A 20728-nucleotide genomic window follows, 5' to 3' on the forward strand; every position below is an offset into this window, starting at 1 on the left:
ATCACCAAGACTCTCTGAATATCCATGTGGGCTTAATAAAATCAATACAGCCAAAATTGAGAAGTGGTTTATTCTAGCTATTCCATGTCCTCATATATTTGTTCTTCTGTTCCCACTTAGCTGAGGACCATTGTTTTCTTCCAAACTCTTTTTTTTTTTTCTGCGCTAAGAACTTCAAACCTGTAGGTTCTATCAAATTGGATAAGATTAGCTGAGATTGTGGATTGGTCTCAGCTGACTCATAAGAACCTAATTTTGCACTTTGGTGGCACCAAATCCTACCAGCATTTGGCTGATTATATAACTTATCAGTCTCATAGTCTTTCTGTTGTGTTGGCAATCCTATGAGCTTCCTATTGTAATTATGATAAACATGTATGTGTTACTGTGTATGGTTATCATTATGACCTCATTTTGCAAACAAGTAAGTGAAAAACTAAGTGAAATTAAATACCTTCTTCAAGGTTACAGATAGCAATCAGCAATTGTACTCAGGTGCATATGGCGAGCCTTTTTGGCTTGAGTCAGACAGGAGAACTCAAACCCCCTTTCTGTGCATAAAAAGGGACTGTATCCTGATGAAATGTTTCTTCTGTATTTTACACCAGATAGAAAACTTAAGTGGGGCGGGAGGAAGAATGTGTGGCATGGCCATGGTGACAGTCACTTTCTGTAGGACTGGATGGCCTTTGTTCTATTTTGTTAAAAGAGGGGGGGTGGTCTTATGCTTTATCCAGCAATAGGCTCTTCTCTTGCCATGAGAAATATGTAAGAGTCTTTGAGAGTTCATTGCCATGATGGAGAAAAGCCAATGTCCTGTGCTCATGGCTTCTCCAGATATATGTGCCGAAAAAGGCCATCTGCTCTTTTCCTTCAGCCCTCCTTTCCTAAGACTGAACACACTGTCATGGTTTCCTGAATAATAGTTTCTATTTTTAATCCCTTAATTTGTAGAAGTTATTTCTTTCAGAAAGCTCATTTGTTTTCATTTGAATTGATTTCACACATAACCCATTGCTTCCTTGTTAGAATCGGGGTACACAGTAAAGTCATAGCATGGTTACAGTTCTCAGTTATAGAGATTTGTAAAAGCGTGCTAGTAGTGTGCAGTGGATGATCTTAAAACTGGGACAGTTCCTATAAGAAGAGGGAGAGTGGGAAAGAGCTACCACTGGGGTGTTTAATTTATCATGGTATACCTCACTCCTGGTGAGACAACTCCCAAGGAGAAGACGGATCCTGTTTAAATGCTAGATAGTCACTATGTTTGTGTGTTTGAGTGCTGTGCATGCCACCACATACATGCTGAGGTCAGAGACAACTATTTTTGCTGGCCATTTTGTGTGATTGAACTCAGGCACCCAGGCTTACATACCTTTATTTATTGAGCCTGCAAACTGGTTTTCCTAATTTTACGCATGTCGATAGGCATTAAAATAAAGACTTGACAACTCTTTTGAAAATATTGAACTTAACTGGTGCCACACATTTTTCCCAGTAATTACTTTCCCTTGATTCAGTACATCACAGTATCTCTAAAGTCACACCAAGAATAACACTTCTGGGATCTAAGCAGCAGCAATAATTCAGCTGTCACAGACTGGTAAAAGAGAAGAAAATGCAATGACATCAGCTTTCAGTGTTAATCGTATAGAGGTAGGCAAACTGTAGAAAGTTTTTATATTCTCAAAAATAAAACTGAGAAAAATGTTATGGTTTATAAACGTTAAATGTCCAAAATTGTTCTAGAAACTCATTTGGGCTTTTAAAAGCTCCACAGTCATCTAGATATACTAAAGGGAACCATTTTAAATTTAAGTCTTTATTTCTATCTAGCATCCATACTCTGCCCGCCCTATATAATGTGAACATTTATATACATATATGTGTATATACATATAATATATACTGGTAGCATGTACTTTTCAATGCTCTGATGTACACTTCACATGTAAAACTTTACTCAGGATTAAATTACTTGTACTTATCTAATAATTATGAAGAATATTATTTATATAGGAAAATAAAGAATAAGGTGGAATTACAAAGATTAATGCTTTACTCTTTGAAAATTGAGAAACTGATGTGTTGAAACAAAGTCATTAATGACAGAGAAACTGTTTTGTCTTCATGAAATTGTAATCATTAAAACAAAGGTCTGATAGATTGACACTTAATAAGCTGTGAGACACTTCCACATGTGAAATCACATATATGGCTGCAATGCAAAGTCCTATCACATGCCTAAAACAGCCTTTGTCATCATTCAGCAGTGAATCTCATGCTTAGCCGTTTCTTCTTCCCTGTTGGCGCTGAAGAAAGTAATGTCTCATTTTAGAAATGACTTCTGGCAATCACACAGGACCTTATGGCTTTGTGTTACAAATCTATTTCTATGTTTTTGCTTTATTTTCTTTGCTTTATTTTTCCATATTTTTAATCCGTGATTTTTAAAACCTATAAGTTTAAGCTACTTTAGATAGCTGTTGACATGAAGTAGTATTATTTTGTTGTCATCTGCTTGCTTGTTTAGTCAGGGGTTCTATTTTTCTTTGAAGGCATACGCTTCGTTGGCACCATAGGCACTTGAGATAAGACTTCATGAAGTCCTCATTGTTTTTGACTCTCTTGTGCAACTCTCTCTCTCTCTGAAATCCTTTGCCCCTTCTTGACTCAAGGGAAAACCACTTCTTGGGCATTAAATTTCTCTTGCCTCTCAGTGATGGGTGTTGCTTCCGAACCTTCCCCTTTAACAAGGCATTTGGGATAACAGGTGACTCTTGCTGCCTTTTCAGTTAGTGGGCTTCAAGTTCAGTGAGGAAGCACTTGCCCAGCATCTGTAGGTTCTCCTTTGCAGAAAACACACTTGATTAGGCTTACACTTTCTAATCTGTTAAAAGCATGAGTTTACTGAAACAACATATCCACATCTGTCTGTAATAACAATGTTGATTTCATAAAACAAATATTGAAATAAAATGTGAAACTTCAAATTAAAAAGGTAAATCAACCTTTTAATACTAAGCTTATTTTTAATCCTCTGTCAAAACATCTTGGACGTATTTTTAAAGGTACCTTTTAGATTGTGCAGAGTTTAAATTAAAACCTCACTTTTTGGTAGATCTATTCTAATTTTTTTTTCAGGGCTATGGTTTTGGCAATCATGTAATAGATTTAAATCCAATTGAATATGACCCTTCTTTAGTAACTGGCAGCTAAGATGTGCTTTTTAAAAATTACTTTTTCTGTTCCTTGGCTCTCTAACATGGTTATTCAGCCAAATAAAATCCATAAAATTAAATTAGCTATCTTCTATATAGCTAATCTACTAAATTGATTGAGAAGCAAAAAGGTTAAAAGGCACTTTAAAAAAAATCATAGTATGATGATGTTAACCTGACATAGAAAATCCATCCTATTATATTTATAGTCTGTGTTTTTGCTTACAAAGATATGTTCTCATTAATCTATTTTTCTTTAATCAGAATATCATTAGTTAATACAGCACCAATATTCTTTATTAATCTTAGTCTTAAAATTTTGTATACTTTAACATATATGTAGTTCTATTAACATTTCAAAACCAATTATGAAGTAAATATATACAATAAATTGGCATATTTTGAATTTGATAGAAGTAAAATATACATTTCATATTTTTATTTTTAAATAATTCCTTCATGTGCTAAATAGTGACACATTTCATGGCAGATTCAGTCAATCTTCTATTTGCTTTTGTTTTTAACTTTATTTCTAGAGTGATTCTTACATATTTGAGGGAGCAGACAAGGCATTTTAAATGGCTCCCTGTTGATGTGCAAGACTGCTCTCTGCTGGCAAAGAGGCATGAACCTCAAAAGAGTTCATTTTAAGGAATCCTTGAAAATGAGGATACAATTCTCAAACTTGTCCATACTTTTATATAGTGCTTATGGTGAATATAATGGGATGAAGGAATCATTGAGAGAAAAGGATAACAACTCAATGAGGTATATGCTGCTTTAACCCATTGGTAGTTATAAATATTTGATAAATATTAATCAAATGTGACATACTGTAATATAATCTTTAAAAATTCCATGAAACAAATATTTTATACACTAGCAAACTTAATGGATATTTCTATACTTTCAATTTCAATAGACTGTAGACTACAAAATGCCTATTCTTTGTGCAACTGCCTAGATCATAAGTTTTCTAGTACATTGAACTGAGAGATTTTCATTCTCTGTGTAGAGTTACATCTACAGTTGTTCTGTATTTATCAAAGTCATTTTGAAACATTAAAACAAAGAGATGGTATAGTTTGTCAATTAAAAAAATATATATACACCACGTTGCCATACAGACTAAGAATGTACCAAACATTTCTATTGTAGGTAAGGAAATTTCAAAAGATGGACATTTATGTTGCTGCCAGCAGAATGCTGGACTGTACTGCTAGCTCTATTTCTTTCACGTTGTTAGTGACCTCACATTGCATTTTCTCTTGCTATTTTTTTTTCTGAAAATTCACCCAAGTCCTTCTGTAATAGTATTTTCTGAGAAAACAACAACTCCCTGTGAGTCCAAGGTCCTTGCAGTTTTCATCCTAAAGCCCTGTGACATCACTAGTCTCCTAGTCTCCTTCTCTCCCTTCCTCCCTCCCTCCCTCCCTTCCTTTCTTTTCTCCTTCCCTCTCTTCCTCTCTCTGTCTCTATATCTCTGTCTCTCTGTCTCTGTCTCTGCCTCTCTCTCTCTCTCTCTCTCTCTCTCTCTCTCACACACACACACACACACACACACACACACACACACCACTAGGACAGTTTCTTCTAAGCTCCAAGTTTGTAGACATAGTTATTGGAGTCCTCATCATTTTAAAAGGCATTCTTTAATATAAATATAATTGATTTCATGGTGACCTTTCCATAGGTTCCTGGTCTCTAATTCACCATTCCTTATCTTCTTACAACATCTTCCAAATTTTCCTCTAGAAGCTAGAGAACAGAACGCGTCTGTTGACATACAAATAAACAAGGAATGGCATTTATCATATTTATAAAGCACATTGCTATTTTTATGTTATTTCAGTTGCTCTTTAAGATGATTTTGCAATGAATGAAGAACAATGTTAATATTCTTTTATAGAAAAGTCAGATAAAGACCTAGGCTGATTAATTTTCTAATATATCCACAGTCTAAGTCTAGAGTGTATTCTAGTACCTTATATTTTGTTTGAGTTTCACCAATACTTTATAAAGAACACGGGATGCACATAAGTAGCGTGTACTTAATTTAGGGATTACAGCTTTTGAAATTTGAAAATGAAGAGGAAATATAAGAAGTAAATCCTTTCAGTTATAAAATCAAGTTTTATGTATTTATGTTTTATGTATTTGTATGTATTTGTATGTATTTGTATGTATTCGTATGTATTTATATGTATTTGTATGTATTAAACATGTATGTGCCTCTGTGTATATGTATATGTGTATAAGTATATATGGGTATACATATGTGTGTGAATATATATACATGTATGTGTGTGCATGTATTTTGTATGTAAATATGTATATAAATGTGTATGTGTTTGTGTATTGTATGTGAGTGTGTATGTATGTATGTGTATGTATGTACTTGCTCTACTTTGTAGCCTGTGCTGGTCTTTAACTCACTATGTAGCCCAGGTTGGCCTATGATTCCCTGCCTCAATCTTTCTAGTGCAGGGAGTGCAGGGATAAGGAACGATGATAGGCTCTAAGTGTATTTTTTAACTATGTAAGGTAAAATTTGATAAAATTAATGTAGCGAGGTCTACATTAAGACGTACTTTCATTCAATACCATTAGCTTACTTAAAGGTAAAGCCTATCAAAAGTGGTGTTAAAACAGTCTTGGAGTATTGATGTTTATGGATTTACTATGAATCTTCTGGAGTTTGTCCACATTTTTCCCATAGGGGTATATTTGCATATAATATTTATGACTCCTGTCATTTCTGTCAAAGTATGACTCTTACTCTATAAAATTATTATCAGTTATTGATACTGTCTGGAATTGACATGGCATGCCCTCCTAGCTCAAGTTTTGTTTGCATATAAAAATTCTTCTTTTCCCACTCTCCTTGCTAATAGGACGTTAGTGATGCATCTGCCAATGGCTTTGAAATATTCAGAGAGCTTGAGAAAAAGAGTCTGCTATATGGATTAATTCTGATCTAAAAAAAAAAAACTGGTTGTTGTTAATTCTTTTCTTTTTGAACCGTTTATCCTTTACATGATCTAACATGGTACATTCTTGGTTTAAATGTTAAATACGCACCTTTTAATCAGCTCTGAAGCTCTGATATGTACAAATGTTCTGGCTCTGCTGCAAACTGAGAACTATTACTAGGACCTAATCAAAGCATGTATTTGTATATTCTATGATTTTAAACTTTCATTAGTGCACATCAGTCCGATTGTATTTTAGCCTTGAGAAAAAGGAGTTTTGATAACGTGAAGCCAGTATGATTAGCAAGTACAGAGTTAGCATTTACTCACTCTTAACTGTTGAGACTGAATTTATCTCTTTGAAATAATTTATCCCAATGAAATAATTTCACTTTTCATTCCAGTAAGAATCTTCAAATAAAAAAAAAAACATAGGTATGACATGTTAAGAAAAATAACTTTTGAAAAATAAGAATTGCAAATAGTCAATGCATTTTCATGTAGTATATAGAAACTGAGCAACAATTGTTCTCCTTCATTAAGATTTGGGTTTGAATTTTTGCCTAACTTTCTCATACACACTATCAGCTCCAGAGGGTTCAGTGATGGGTTTACTAAAGTCTGTGTCTCATGGATGCTCATGTTCAGTTTCTTGGCAGTACCGAAGTGGAGCAGCCAAAGGGAACAGAAGTTGTGAGAGATGCTGTCAGGAAGCTGAAGGTAAGAGCTCTTCAGAGAAACGGCTAGTGTAATGATCTTGTGTCATCAACAGATTGGCAGAAGCTAAAACATAGATATCTGTTTAAATTACTCCTTAAATTAAAAGATAACTTAAATTCTCTTTAAATTACAATTAAATAAATACCACCTGTTCAGGGAGACATTTTGAATTATAGACATATTCATGCAATTATTTTTCTGTACGTAATATATTTTTCTATAGTATAATTTCTTACAGTAACTAAAGACTTTTAAGGCAGAACTCAATCAATGTTTATAGTCAGTGATCTCCCTTTCTATGTCCTGGACAATATGTACTCCATGCTCTAAATCACAACTAGTAGGAACTTTATATAAATCTCTAACAATTAAGATATCATATCTACCAGTTGAAAACAGTTAGTGTTCATTCCAAAGCAGAATACTAAGGATACCCTAATGGGCCATGCCAATGAGCAGCTTTAGGGGAGCTTGTGTGACTAAGAAAGCAGAAGAAAATATTGAATAAACACCCCAAATATTCATGAGTAATTTATGGAGTAAAATGTATGCAACCCCCAAAACTCATGTTCTGCAAGTTTCCTGCGAAACCCTTTTGCCACAAGCATGCTTATGAAATAGCTCACTTCTCAACAGTCAGCCCCACCGAGATTTTACAGCTAGGGTATTTCCTTCAAGATAATGGGTATCCTCATGATGTCAGAGGTCTACAGACTTATATTCACAAAGTTAGCTTTTCTTCTGTGTGGCTACTCCCATAATTTACTGCATGAGGCACAATCTTATTCTAATTTTGATTTCCAGGTCATACATTTATTCCATGGGAATATTAGGTGTTTTACCTAATATTTATTCAAATTAGAAAGTGTCTTAAAAGAACAATTATATTGGCAACATTCCTTTATATCTTGGGAATTCTTCATTCCATATCTCATACCCGAAACGAACTTCAATGACTTTTAAAACTATGGCTATATGTATTATATGACATTTCTGTATAATTTCATACTTAGAACTGAAATAATATTGTGGAATATAATGGAAAGCAGTAAGAGTTTTAATGTACACCTAGTGGGCAGTAGGTTTTATTAAATGTATATCTCTCACAATATGCATTTAACAAATATTTTGGCTGAAAAATTTGTTTCTCAGGAAAGGATATGTATATATTAGGAGAGAATATTTTACTAGTGAACATGAGGAAGACAATGGTTTTTATGTAAATTTGTTTTAATATTTCTTTTATGTTGTATCTGTTATCAGAAGCTATGATACAATCAATATTTACACATATTTTAATTTTGCTGTCATATAGATGAGACCAGATGGTGGCGCTGTGGCTCCACTAGAAATAGAAAGTACCAATTGCTCATTACCTCATTTTGATTTTCTGCTTATTTTTCTCAAACCCATATTTCCTGACTCGTTTGTACATATATTATACTGTTATACTCAGATTTTTCTCATGTAATTAAAAATGCTATTTATATTTACTCCCCTTTCAAAGTCTTTCAAAGTTTGCATTTTAAATGTAATGGCTTTTTTGACTTTTGATAATAATTCAAAATATAAACATAATGCAGGGTGATGAAAATCGTAACAAATTTTCAACAATGCTATTTTCCTACCTCTGTACCTCATGGTATCTGCTTGAGTTTTAGCAAAATGCTTCTAAAGATTTGAATGCTGACTAGTCTGTGACTGTAGAGAATTCCAAGTTTGTAAACTTTAATGTAATGATTTGTGTAATAACTGAAATGTTCCCATATTCTGTTTGCTGAAACAAACAGAATTTTTTCCTGTTTACTTATGCTTAAGCTGACATTTAAGAAAATGATAGGTATCTAAAAGAACTTAGCACTGCTGTCATAATAAAGTTCGTTTTCAGAAGGGGTCTGGTTCAGTACATTCAGGGCAAATACCAGGACTCAATTTGTGTTTACCATTTGTTATGTTTCTGTATGAGTACACACTGAACATTGGGATCAATGTCTTATGGACCCAGTTTGAAAGGCCCTAGTGGGTGAAGCTCATTTTATACACACAAAGCAGCTTCAGTGTGATATATAGCCTTTAGAAGATACTGACAAGACATGTTAGTCAGCCGGGGTCTTCAGCGCTGTATTTCACTCTGTGTACCGTATTTCTGTTTTTCTTTTACTTTTTATTCAACTGACCAGTTATCTAGAACTTAGTTATATACAAAAACCATGATTATTAGCAATTATTTAGCAACTAAGTAGGAGAAACACAAAGTAGTGCCAAATAATTTGCAGATTATATGATAGGATACATAAGTGATCCTAAAATCCCACCAGAGAACTCTTACAGCTGATAAACACCAGCAAAGTATCCAGCAAAGTGGATGCATATGAGATTAATTAAAGAAGAAGAAGAAGAAGAAGAAGAAGAAGAAGAAGAAGAAGAAGAAGAAGAAGAAGAAGAAGAAGAAGAAGAAGAATAGTTCTCCTATATACAAATGCCAAACAGACTGAGGAACAATCAGGAAAATAATACCTTTCACAATAGCCTCAAATAATATAAAATATCTTGGGGTAACTCTAGCCATGAAAATGAAAGACCTGTACTATAAAAATTTAAAGTCTTTGAGGAATTTAAAGAAGACATCAGAAGATAGAAAGATCTCCTATGCGCATGGATCAGTGAGATTAATATAGTAAAACTGGCCATCTTACCAAAGCAATCTACAAATTCAATGAAATCTCTGTCAAAATTCCAACACAATTCTTTTTTTTCTCATTGCAGTTTTTTTTTCATATTTTGGGGATTTATTTATTTATTTATTTATTTTTATACTCCAGATTTTATTCCTCTCCTGGTCCACCCTCTGACTGTTGCACATCCCATACCTCCTCCCCACCCTCCTGTCTTCATGAGGGTTAGGTGCATCTTCTCTGAATAAACCCAGACCCAGTAGTCCTCTGCTGTATATGCCAAGACAATTCTTTAGAGACCTGAAAAAGACAATTCTCTACTTCATATGGAAAAGCAGAAACAAAGAAACAAGCAAAAACAAACAAACAAACAAACAATCCCAAAAAACCAGGATGGCTAAAAATAAAAAAAAAAAATCTTGAACAATAAAAGAACCACTGTATGTCTTTGTGTTGCTAATTTCAAGTTGAACTGCACAGCTATACTAATAAAGCTACATATTGTTGTCATGAAAACAGACTCATTCATCAATGAAATATAATTAAATTACTAGATATGAATACACAAACTTATGGACACCTTATTTTTATAATAAAGCTAGAATTACATACTGGGGAAAAAATCACTTTCAGCAAATAATGCTGCTCTAACTGGGTGTCTGTAGAAGAAGGAAAATAGATTTATATTCATTACACTGCACAAAATTCAGGTCCAAGTGGATTAAATACCTCAACATAAAATCTGACACACGGAACTTGATAGAAGAGGAAGTGGGGATAGCCTTGAATGCATTAGCACAAGAGACGACTTTATTAACTCAAGACTGATAGCTCAGGTGTTAAGATCCACAATTAATAAATGCGACCTCCTGAAACTGAAAATCTTCTGTAAAACAAAGGACACCATCAGTAAGACAAAGGGGCAGTCTACAGAATGGAGAAAGATTTTTAACAACTCCACATCTAATAGAGATAACAAACAAACAAAAAAACCAAATATTCCAATTAAAAATGAGGCATGGATCTAAACAGAGAATGATCAGTAATGGAATCTCAAATGGCTGAGAAAATTTTAAATAAGTGTTCAATATCCTTAGCTATCAGGGAATAGCAAATTAATTGCAACTCTGACATTTCATCCTACATCTCTCAGAACCGCCAAGATGAATAACACAAATGACAGCTCACGTTATCCAGGTTGTGGGGAAGGGCACTACGTTTCCAGTGCTGGTAGCAATGCAAGCTTGAACATACGGAAATCAATATGGGCATTCCACAGAATGTTAGAAACTGATCTGCCTCACCATCCAGCTATGCTATAGGCACAAAGGATGTTTCATGCTACCATAAGGATATTGCTGCTTTATTTCTAATAGGTAGAAACGGGAAACAACCTAGATGTCCCTCAACATAAATCACATTCAAAACAAAACAAAACACAACAAAACAAAATTGTGGTACATTTATACACTGGAGTATTACTCAGCTGTTACAAAAACACCACCATAAAATTTGCAGGCAAATGGATAGAACTAGGAAAAAAAAAATCCTAAATGAGGTATTCCTGATCCCAAAAGGCAAATATGGCATGTATTCATTAATTAATTAAATTAAACTGAATCATTAAATAAAATTAAATAAATATTATATTAAAATATAGATTTAATAATAAATGTTTAAATAAATGATAAATAAGTTAATGATAGCCAACCCAAAGAGAAGGGGTCTAGAGGTGAAACAGGGTTCTCCCTGGGATGGAGAAATAGAATAGACAAGCTGCAGGTGGAGATAGGTGCAGGAAATAAAGTGACAAGGAATGGCCATGGGGTAGAGGGAGAGATTATAGGTAGAAAAGCTGGAATTGGAGCATGTTTGGGTAGTGGTGTGGAAACCTTCTGCAGTGGAAAGAAATTTCCTGGAATCTATAGATGTGATCTTAATGAAGACTCCTAGTAATAGGGGATATGCCATAGTAATAGCCATAGCCATAGCCATAGCCATAGCCATAGCCATAGCCATAGCCATAGCCATAGCCATAGCCATAGTCATAGTCACAGCTGACTGTCTCTTTTAGCCAGGCCAGAATGAGCTGCATTTAATTGAATTGTTAGCCAAGGGGTTCCCATGGAAATTCCCAAACAGCCTGTTTAGTTTGCCATTGCTAAGAGGAGTTGTTCTCTACAAATGGACAGCAGAATCCCATTGTTGAGTACAGCACTCACACTCCTTATTGAACTTGGAAATGTCAAACTGGTACCTACTTCGAGCCTCTCTATCCATATACTCTCTTTTGTACAGGAAGGTACTCTGTAAGCTGCTGAGAGAGAAACCCAGCCACAAAACCTTTGACCTATAAGCTCCTACATGTAAAACACACGTCCAAGTATTTACATTAAAATAATTAAGAAAAAGAATATAGCTAAGGAGAAGTAAGCATCACTTTGTGCACTGTCACCCAGCACTCCTGAATTAGAAATATTTCTGAACACAGTTAAGAAGTCTCCGAATATCCAGGCAACAGTGTCTTATGCCTTTATTGAGCTCAGGAAGCTGAAGCAGGCAGATCTCTGAGTTCAAGGCCAACTTAGTCTGCAGAGTGAGTGAGTGAGTTTCAGGATAGTCAGAGTTACAAAAAAACAAAACAAAACAAAAACAAAAACAAAACCCTGTCTTGAAAAAATAAGAGAGATAAGAGAGAGAGAGACAGACAGACAGACAGGCAGAGACTGACAGAGACAGAGAGAGACAGACAGGGACAGAGACAGAGAAACAAGGAGGTCCACAAGTATGAAAATCAAGGAGAGTTAATATGGGAGCATGAAAGTAAGGTTTGTGAGCAATGAGTTTGATCTTTAGAAGAAAAGCACAGAGATATTATCAAACTATTGAAGACATAAACTGAGTGAGTCTAATAGTATATACAAGATTTTTAAAACACATAATTTTGTCAATCATGTCACAAGATTGAGGGAAACCCTGATATATATGAAACACAAATGGAAAACATTTTTTAATTGGGTATTTATTTCATTTACATTTCCAATGCTATCCCAAAAGTCCCCCACACGCTCCCCCACCCACTCCCCCACCCACCCACTCCCACTTCTTGGCCCTGTTGTTCCCCTGTACTGAGGCATATAAAGTTTGCACGATCAATGGGCCTCTCTTTCCACTGATGGCCGACTAGGCCATCTTCTGATTCATATGCAGCTAGAGACATGAGCTCCGGGGGGTACTGGTTAGTTCATATTGTTGTTCCACCTATAGGATTGCAGACCCCTTTAGCTCCTTAATGTAGCAAATGTGATGTAAAAGGAAGAGGTCCTGAGTGCATGGGTGCAGCAACTATAGCTTCCAGGCTGCTTATTGTAATCCAGTTTCCTAACTGTTGGTGTATAAGGGTGCAAAATGGAGTTTGGGTTGGGTGAGAACTCAAGGTTGTTTTAACACTGTTTAATTCTTTCTCTCATCCTCTCATCCTTCCTCTTTTGGAACGCCCCTTTCTCTAGCCTTCCTCCCTTCTGCCCTCCTCCCACCTCCCCTCTCCTGCACCCACTCTGTGAAACATCAGCCTTCTTTCCTTTCTTCATTTCTTCAATTCTTTTTTTCTTCCTAAACAGATACGTTTAAACTGGCTGTTTTGTAGCAAATATTGGCTGTGTTTTTATAAAATCCAGGGTTACACAATTCTTGTTAGAGGTCACAGGAATTGCTGTTTCCAGATGGTAAAAAGGCCTTGGAAGCCACTGTGTTTTTGTTTTTGTAGAAAACAGACTATGGCAAAGCCATCAGCACAGGTTAGCTTTTCTCAGGTGACCTTCTGTAGATGAAGAGCAACTGATGATTTTGTTAAGCCTTCAAAAAATAAATCTCAAAGTTGCTTAATTATGCTAAGGCAAAAGGATAGTATGATTTGAAAAGGACATTAATATACTTTCTGTGAGGGAGAGCTGGAATAACTTTTGTTGCATGTAAACAAAACACATTTCTTAAAGACAGAAAAGTATTTGGCACACATTGGATGTCATGTGCTCATTCTAAGCCTTCTAGAGACAGAAGAAAAAATATATAGCTAAACAGCTTATGTTCATAGGAATGCAGTTTTCTGCAGTGGCCTGAAAAATGATGCCACCCAAAGGGGAATAAAACAAATGGCAGACCGGCTAGAACTCAAAGGCAGACACTTCAAGGCACTCCTGTAGACATTAATTACATTACTCTCTGTGGTACTGCAAAGGCATGAAATAAGACTTTGAACACTCTGCCTCAGGACCAACCATACCATGCATGCTCACATCTGCCCTAAATTAGAGGGACTTACACAATGCAAAAAAAAAATAGGACACACAAGAGCCTTGGAGTCCCGCCCGACCTCACATCTGATCCATTTGAATCAAGTTCAGAGGACTTTGCGTATGTTGAAAATGAGTTAAAGAAGCCTTGAGACAGGGGCAAGAAATCCTACTACTTTATAAGTTTCCTTCTTTTTCTTCTCTTAAAAAGACATATGGGGGAAAGGAGCAAAGAAAGCAAACAGGGGGTGTAGAAGGGTTGCCAGACAGAAACTGGACCCAGTGACCTGTGGATTCAGGAAGGAAGGAGTTGCCTTGAGACAGGGGCAAGAAATCCTACTACTTTATAAGTTTCCTTCTTTTTCTTCTCTTAAAAAGACATATGGGGGAAAGGAGCAAAGAAAGCAAACAGGGGGTGTAGAAGGGTTGCCAGACAGAAACTGGACCCAGTGACCTGTGGATTCAGGAAGGAAGGAGTTGCCTTGAGACAGGGGCAAGAAATCCTACTACTTTATAAGTTTCCTTCTTTTTCTTCTCTTAAAAAGACATATGGGGGAAAGGAGCAAAGAAAGCAAACAGGGGGTGTAGAAGGGTTGCCAGACAGAAACTGGACCCAGTGACCTGTGGATTCAGGAGGGAAGGAGTTTAAAAAGAAAACAGGGAGTCAGAGGGGGTTGCATACAGAATGGACCCAGGTGAAACTGTGGACCCAGGTAAGCAACAATTAAACCAAAAAAGACTACAAAATATTGCCCTGAACAAACTTATTCTAAGAGCATATATATGTTGTATGTTTATGCATAAGCAAATATTTGTATGTATTTTAATGTTAAAAGTTTAGAAACATATCCTTACATTTTTTCCCCTAATTCTGGTGATGTTAGGGAGACATAGGCAGGGGCTTCCTCTCGCTGAGAGCAGAACCTATTTAATTTCCTTTTAAAGTGTATACAGATCCTAACACAAATGTGCATACATATGTGTTCTAAATGAGTGGAAAGACAGGACAATAGAGCTATGAAAGTAGGAGAACCCTTATGCCCTCCTGGAGGATCTTTTATCTGTAATTCTAGACCACATCTTACTTCTACTGGAATCACTCTTGTGAAAATGGCCCAGGCTCTTAGCTTTGATTCAGACATATGTTTGTTTATGTCATTTGTGTTGGTTTGCCTGATACAACAGTACATAACTAGGTAGGTATTGAACTGTGGCAACATTATACATTCAACAGTAAGAAATCAGCAAATTCTGAGAACATTTTAAAAATAAAGTTATCTCAGAATGAATTAATCTCTACCTATTGGTTTCCTTACTTGCTGGTATGCATTTAGCCTTCTAAATTTCATGTCAAAAAATGCATGAAAAATAGCAAGTTATGTATTTTCTTTTTTCTAAAAGGATTGAATTTCAGCTAGACATTTTGCCTCATAACTGTAATCATAGCATTTGAGGGGCTAAGGCAGTGGATTGTCATAAATTTGTGCCTAGCCTGGAGCTATATACTGGTTTCTAGGCTAGAATGGAATGCAGAAGAACTTGTCTTAAAAATAAAAGCCAAGATGTCCTTCAACAGAGGAATGGATACAGAAAATGTGGTACATTTACATAATAGAGCTATTAAAAGTAATGACTTCATGAAATTCTTAGGCAAATGGATAGAACTAGAAAATATCATCCTGACTGAGGTAACCCAGTCACAAAAGAACACACATGGTATGCACTCACTGAGAAGTTGATATTAGCCTAAAAGCTTGGAATATCTAAGATACAATTCACAGACCACATGAAGCTCAAGAAAGAAGATCAAAGTGTAGATGCTCTGTCCTTCTTGGGGGGAACAAAATACTCATGAGAACAAATACAGAAACAAAGTGTGAAGCAGAGACTAAAGGAAAAGCCATCTAGAGACTGCCCCACCTGGGAATCCCACCCATATACAGTCACCAAACCCAGACATTATTGTGGATGCCAAGAAGTGCTTCCTGACAGGAGCCTGATATAACTGTCTCCTGAGAGACTCTGCCAGAGCCTGACAAATACAGAGATGCTCACAGCCAACCATTGGACTCAGCATGGGTTCCCCCAATGGAAGAATTAGAGAAAGGACCGAAGGAGCTGAAGGGATTTGCAACCCCATAGGAAGAAAAACACTATCAACCAACCAGATCCCACCTCCTCCGGAACTCCCAGGGACTAAACCATTACCCAAAGAGTACACATGAAGGGATCCATGGCTCCAGCCTCATATGTAGCAGAGGATGGCCTTGTTGGGCATCAATGGATGGAGAGGCCCTTGGTCCTGTGAAGGCTTGATACCCCATTGTAGGGGAATGCCAGGGCGGGAAGGCATGAGTGGGTGGGTGGGTGAGGGAACACCATCATAGAAGCAGGGAGAAGAGGGATGAGATAGGCGGTTTGGGGGAGGGGTGGGGAAACTGGAAAAGGGGATAACATTTGAAATGTAAATAAAGAAAATATCTAATTTTTAAAAGCAAAAGAAAAAATATGAGCACCCACAAGAAAGAAAGAAAGAAAGAGAGAGAGAGAAAGAGAGAGAGAAAGAAAGAGAGAAAGGAAAGAAGGAAGAAAGAAAGCCAAACTAATGAACAAAAGCCCAAGGAAAAATGAAAAACAAGTTTCTAAAAATGAATCTAAATTATGATGGCAAATGGAGACGGTTACTGAGCAAAGCTATTTTATGAAATACTTCGTAATGGGCAGTACCTGAATCAATGAATGTCTGTTATGGACACAAACTCCAAATGTACATTTATGTTAGTTTACCACAGAAATAGAACTATAACTTTGTGAGCTTTGTCTTTTGTAGTTTGCAAGACACATCAAAAAATCTGAAGGCCAGAAGATTCCTAAAGTTGAATTGCAAATATCAATTTATGGAGTAAAAATTCTCGAACCCAAAACAAAGGTAAGGCTTGTTTTGAGAGTCATGTTGTCTTACACTTGAACCAGTTACAATTACATCTGTTCTTGCTGATATTAAATTTTATTACTAACTTAAAATGGTTGGTTCTTGGTGATTTATTTAAATATGTTCAGGAATTTGGGGAAAGGTAACAGCCTTTGGAATCTTGAAGTTCTCTATTCTGCAGCCTGTGTCCCACACCTAATAACGTATACAAAATATATTCAGTAGCACCCATATTTAGAGACGTCTTTTGTTATTATTACATTTATTTATTTATTTATTTATTTATTTATTTATTTATTTATATTCACTTTACAACCCAATATCAGCCCTTCCTTTCCTCCCAGTACCTCCTCATACAAGTCCTTCCCCTATTCCACCTTACTTTTGAGTAGGGGAAGCCCCTCTCTGGTATTATACCCCTCCCTGCCGCTACCTGCTGGGACTAGGCACATCCTATCCCACTGAGGGCAAACAATGCTGTCCATTTAGCAGTGTGTATCCACAGGCAGCTAAGCAGCAGGCTCAGGGACAATCCTTGTTCCAGTTGTTGGGGGACCTGCATGAGGGACCAAGCTTGGGAGACCAAGCTCCTCATCTGATATATGTGTGCAGGGGCCTAGGTCCAGCCTGTGCTCAGTCTTTTGGAGCCCCCAAGAGTCTAGATTAGTTGACTCTGTTGGTTTTCCTGTAGAGTCCTTGGCCTCTTCAGGTTCCTCAATCTTCCTCCCAACTCTTTTGTAAGAAGCTCCATCTAATGTTTGGGTGTGAGTCTCTGCATCTTTCCTTTGACTGTTGGGTGGAACCTCTTAGAGGACAGTTATGCTAGGTTCCTGTCTACAAGCATAATGGAATATCAATAATAGTGTCAGGGATTGATTCTTGCCCATGGGATGGGTCTCAGTTTGGGGCAGTCATTGGTTGGCCATTCCCTCAGCCTTTGTTCTGTCTTCAACCTTGCACATCTTGTAGGTAGGGCACATTTTGTGCTTAAGGCTTTGTGGGTTTGTTGTTGCCCTTATCCTCACACTGGGGTTCCTGTCTGGCTACAGGAAGTGAACACTTCAGGATCTATATTCCCCACTGCTAGCAATCTCAGCTAGAGTGACCCCCATAGACCCTCTTGGGTCTCTCCCCATCCAAGATCTCTGATTTGTGCTAGAGATTGCCCTTCCCCGAGTTGATCTCAGTTCTCTCTCCCCTGCTCTCCCTACATATGGTCCCCGTCCCGCTCCCCTCCCAATTCCTTTTTCCATCCAGTTCCCTCCTTCTATCAACCTTGATATTTCTATTCACTTTATGTGAAAGATGTATATGCTGTGATTTGCTTGGTATGAAAGAAGACAAAAGCTGTTCAGTGTATTAAAATGTCCTGCCTTGTAGGTATAATTGATGCATATATGTTTCCTGTGACTGATATAAGAAAATGCCAAAGGCTGGGTAATAAAAACAATAGCAATTTATTTCCTTCCAAGTTGTGGGCCTCGAATCCTAGCATAGATATCCACGTATCCACAAGCGCATTTTTTTTCTGTGGCCTCTCCCTTGTCTCTGATAGTTGGCTGCTATATCTTACTATGTACACTGCACTTCATATTCTTTGTCTGTCTGGCTTTTCTGTCTTTGTTTTTAAGAAAGGAAGAATATTTAATTTAGGATCACACAATGCCTTTATTTAAACTGAACTAGCTATATCTTATCTCCAATTAAAAGCAAACCTTAAGACAAATAGTTTGATATATTCATTATATGGTAATATATATTTATATAATTATAGTTATCTATGATATATAAAACAATTGGTATATGCATAAATAATATATCACATAAATATATAATAGTCTCTTTCTATATATAATTACATATTAATGCATATTAATTATATACAATAATGGGCTTCATTATAACATTGTCATATGTGTGTACAGTATATTTTGGTTGTAGTTACTCAATTTTTTTTCTTGGCTCCTTCTTGCTCCCAATGGCCCCTTCCTTTGCCTAATCAGACCTTCTATTTCCATCTTTCTTTTTCCCCAAAACTTGTTATTATTATTGCTTACAGAAACTGGATGAAGGGATATTTACTTTATCATTCGTTATTGTCTTAGTCAGGGTTTCTATTCCTGCACAAACATCATGAGCAAGTTGGGGAGGAAAGGGTTTATTTGGCTTACACTTCCACACTGCTGTTCATCACCAAGGAAGTCAGGACTGGAACTCAAGCAGGTCAGGAAGCAGGAGCTGATGCAGAGGCCATGGAGGGATGTTCGTTACTGGCTTGCCTCCCCTGGCTTGCTCAGCCTGCTCTCTTATAGAACCCAAGACTACCAGCCCAGAGATGGTCCCACCCACAAGGGGCCTTTTCCCCTTGATCACTAATTGAGAAAATGCCTTAGAGTTGGATCTCATGGAGGCATTTCCTCAACTGAAGCTCCTTTCTCTGTGATAACCCCAGCTGTGTCAAGTTGACACAAAACTAGCCAGTACAATTGACCCCTTGTCAACTTGACACACAAACACATCACTAGTAAGCCTCAACCCTTACATTCTTATTCATCCCCAAGATCTAAATAACTTTAAAAGTCCCACAGTCTTTACATATTCTTAAAGTTTCAATCTCTTTAAAATATCCATCTCTTTTAAAATCCAAAGTCTTTTTACAATTAAAAGTCTCTTAACTGTGGGCTCCACTAAAACAGTTTCTTCCTTCAAGAGGGAAAATATCAGGGCACAGTCACAATCAAAAGCAAAAGTCAATCTCCAACCGTCCAATGTCTGGGATCCAACTTACGATCTTCTGGGCTCCTCCAAGGGCTTGGGTCACTTCTCCAGCCATGCCCTTTGTAGCACACACATCATCCTCTAGGCTCCAGATGCCTGTACTCCACTGCTGCTGCTGCTCTTGGTGGTCATCTCATGGTACTGGCATCTCCAAAACACTGCATGACCCCTTCAGTCCTGGGCCATCAATTCCAACTGAGGCTGCACTTTCACCAATGGCCTTCCATGGCCTCTCACAGTGCCAAGCCTCAGCTGTTCTGCTCAACTCCTTCATGCCTTCAAAACCAGTACCACCTGGGTGACCCTTACACATTACCAAGTCCAGCCACAGCACAAGGTACAACTTTGGCTATATCTGGAACACAGCCACTGTGCTCTCAGAAAACACTTCCCAGAAGATGTCACCTCAATGATGCTGGTCTCTTCTTAATCACCACTAATTTCTTAGCTCCTGCTAACCAGCATCAATAGTCCCAGTAATGCAAAGTTTTTGCTTTAGTAGTTCTGGTATCTTGTTAATCACAGCTGATTCTTCAGCCCCAGCTAACCAGAACTACAGAATCTTCACAATCAAAACAGCAATGGCCCTGAAAAGAGTCTTTAATTTTCCCTCTGAAATTTCACAAGCCAGGCCTCCATCTTCTGCACTGTTCTCAACATTATCTTCCAAGCTCCTACAAAACATCCGACAGAGCTCTTAACAACGGGTGGATCTTCAAGCCCAAAGTTCCAAAGTCCTTCCACAGACCTCCCCAAAACATGGTCAGGTTGTCACAGGAATACCCGACTCCTGGTACCAATTTGTCTTAGTCAGGGTTTCTATTCCTGCACAAACATCATGACCAAGAAGCAAGTTGGGGAGGAAAGGGTTTATTTGGCTTACACTTCCACACTGCTGTTCATCACCAAGGAAGTCAGGACTGGAACTCAAGCAGGTCAGGAAGCAGGAGCTGATGCAGAGGCCATGGAGGGATGTTCGTTACTGGCTTGCCTCCCCTGGCTTGCTCAGCCTGCTCTCTTATAGAACCCAAGACTACCAGCCCAGAGATGGTCCCACCCACAAGGGGCCTTTTCCCCTTGATCACTAATTGAGAAAATGCCTTAGAGTTGGATCTCATGGAGGCATTTCCTCAACTGA

The 20728-nt window shown here is 37.2% G+C and overlaps 1 protein-coding gene and 1 long non-coding RNA gene across 6 annotated transcripts in view; one reads left to right on the forward strand and one right to left on the reverse strand.

Moving 5' to 3' along the window:
- The window catches only part of Gulp1 (GULP, engulfment adaptor PTB domain containing 1), a 245459-nt gene that overhangs the window by 186253 nt on the left and 38478 nt on the right, over nucleotides 1-20728 (forward strand). For all 5 annotated transcript variants that reach the window (XM_006496277.4, XM_006496276.4, XM_006496278.4 and 2 more), the window contains exons 4-5: nucleotides 6842-6913; nucleotides 16711-16809. In XM_006496277.4, the coding sequence (XP_006496340.1) occupies nucleotides 6842-6913; nucleotides 16711-16809 (171 nt within the window). The remainder of the gene's footprint in view (nucleotides 1-6841; nucleotides 6914-16710; nucleotides 16810-20728) is intronic.
- Nucleotides 2043-7317, reverse strand: 4930521E06Rik (RIKEN cDNA 4930521E06 gene). The gene is made up of 3 exons (NR_040602.1): nucleotides 7300-7317; nucleotides 6524-6604; nucleotides 2043-2849 (listed from the first exon to the last, which is right to left on the reverse strand). It is a non-coding gene; the product is annotated as an RIKEN cDNA 4930521E06 gene (long non-coding RNA).

Source organism: Mus musculus, chromosome 1 (genome assembly GCF_000001635.26).
Source record: "Mus musculus strain C57BL/6J chromosome 1, GRCm38.p6 C57BL/6J".
Lineage (NCBI taxonomy): Eukaryota > Metazoa > Chordata > Mammalia > Rodentia > Muridae > Mus > Mus musculus.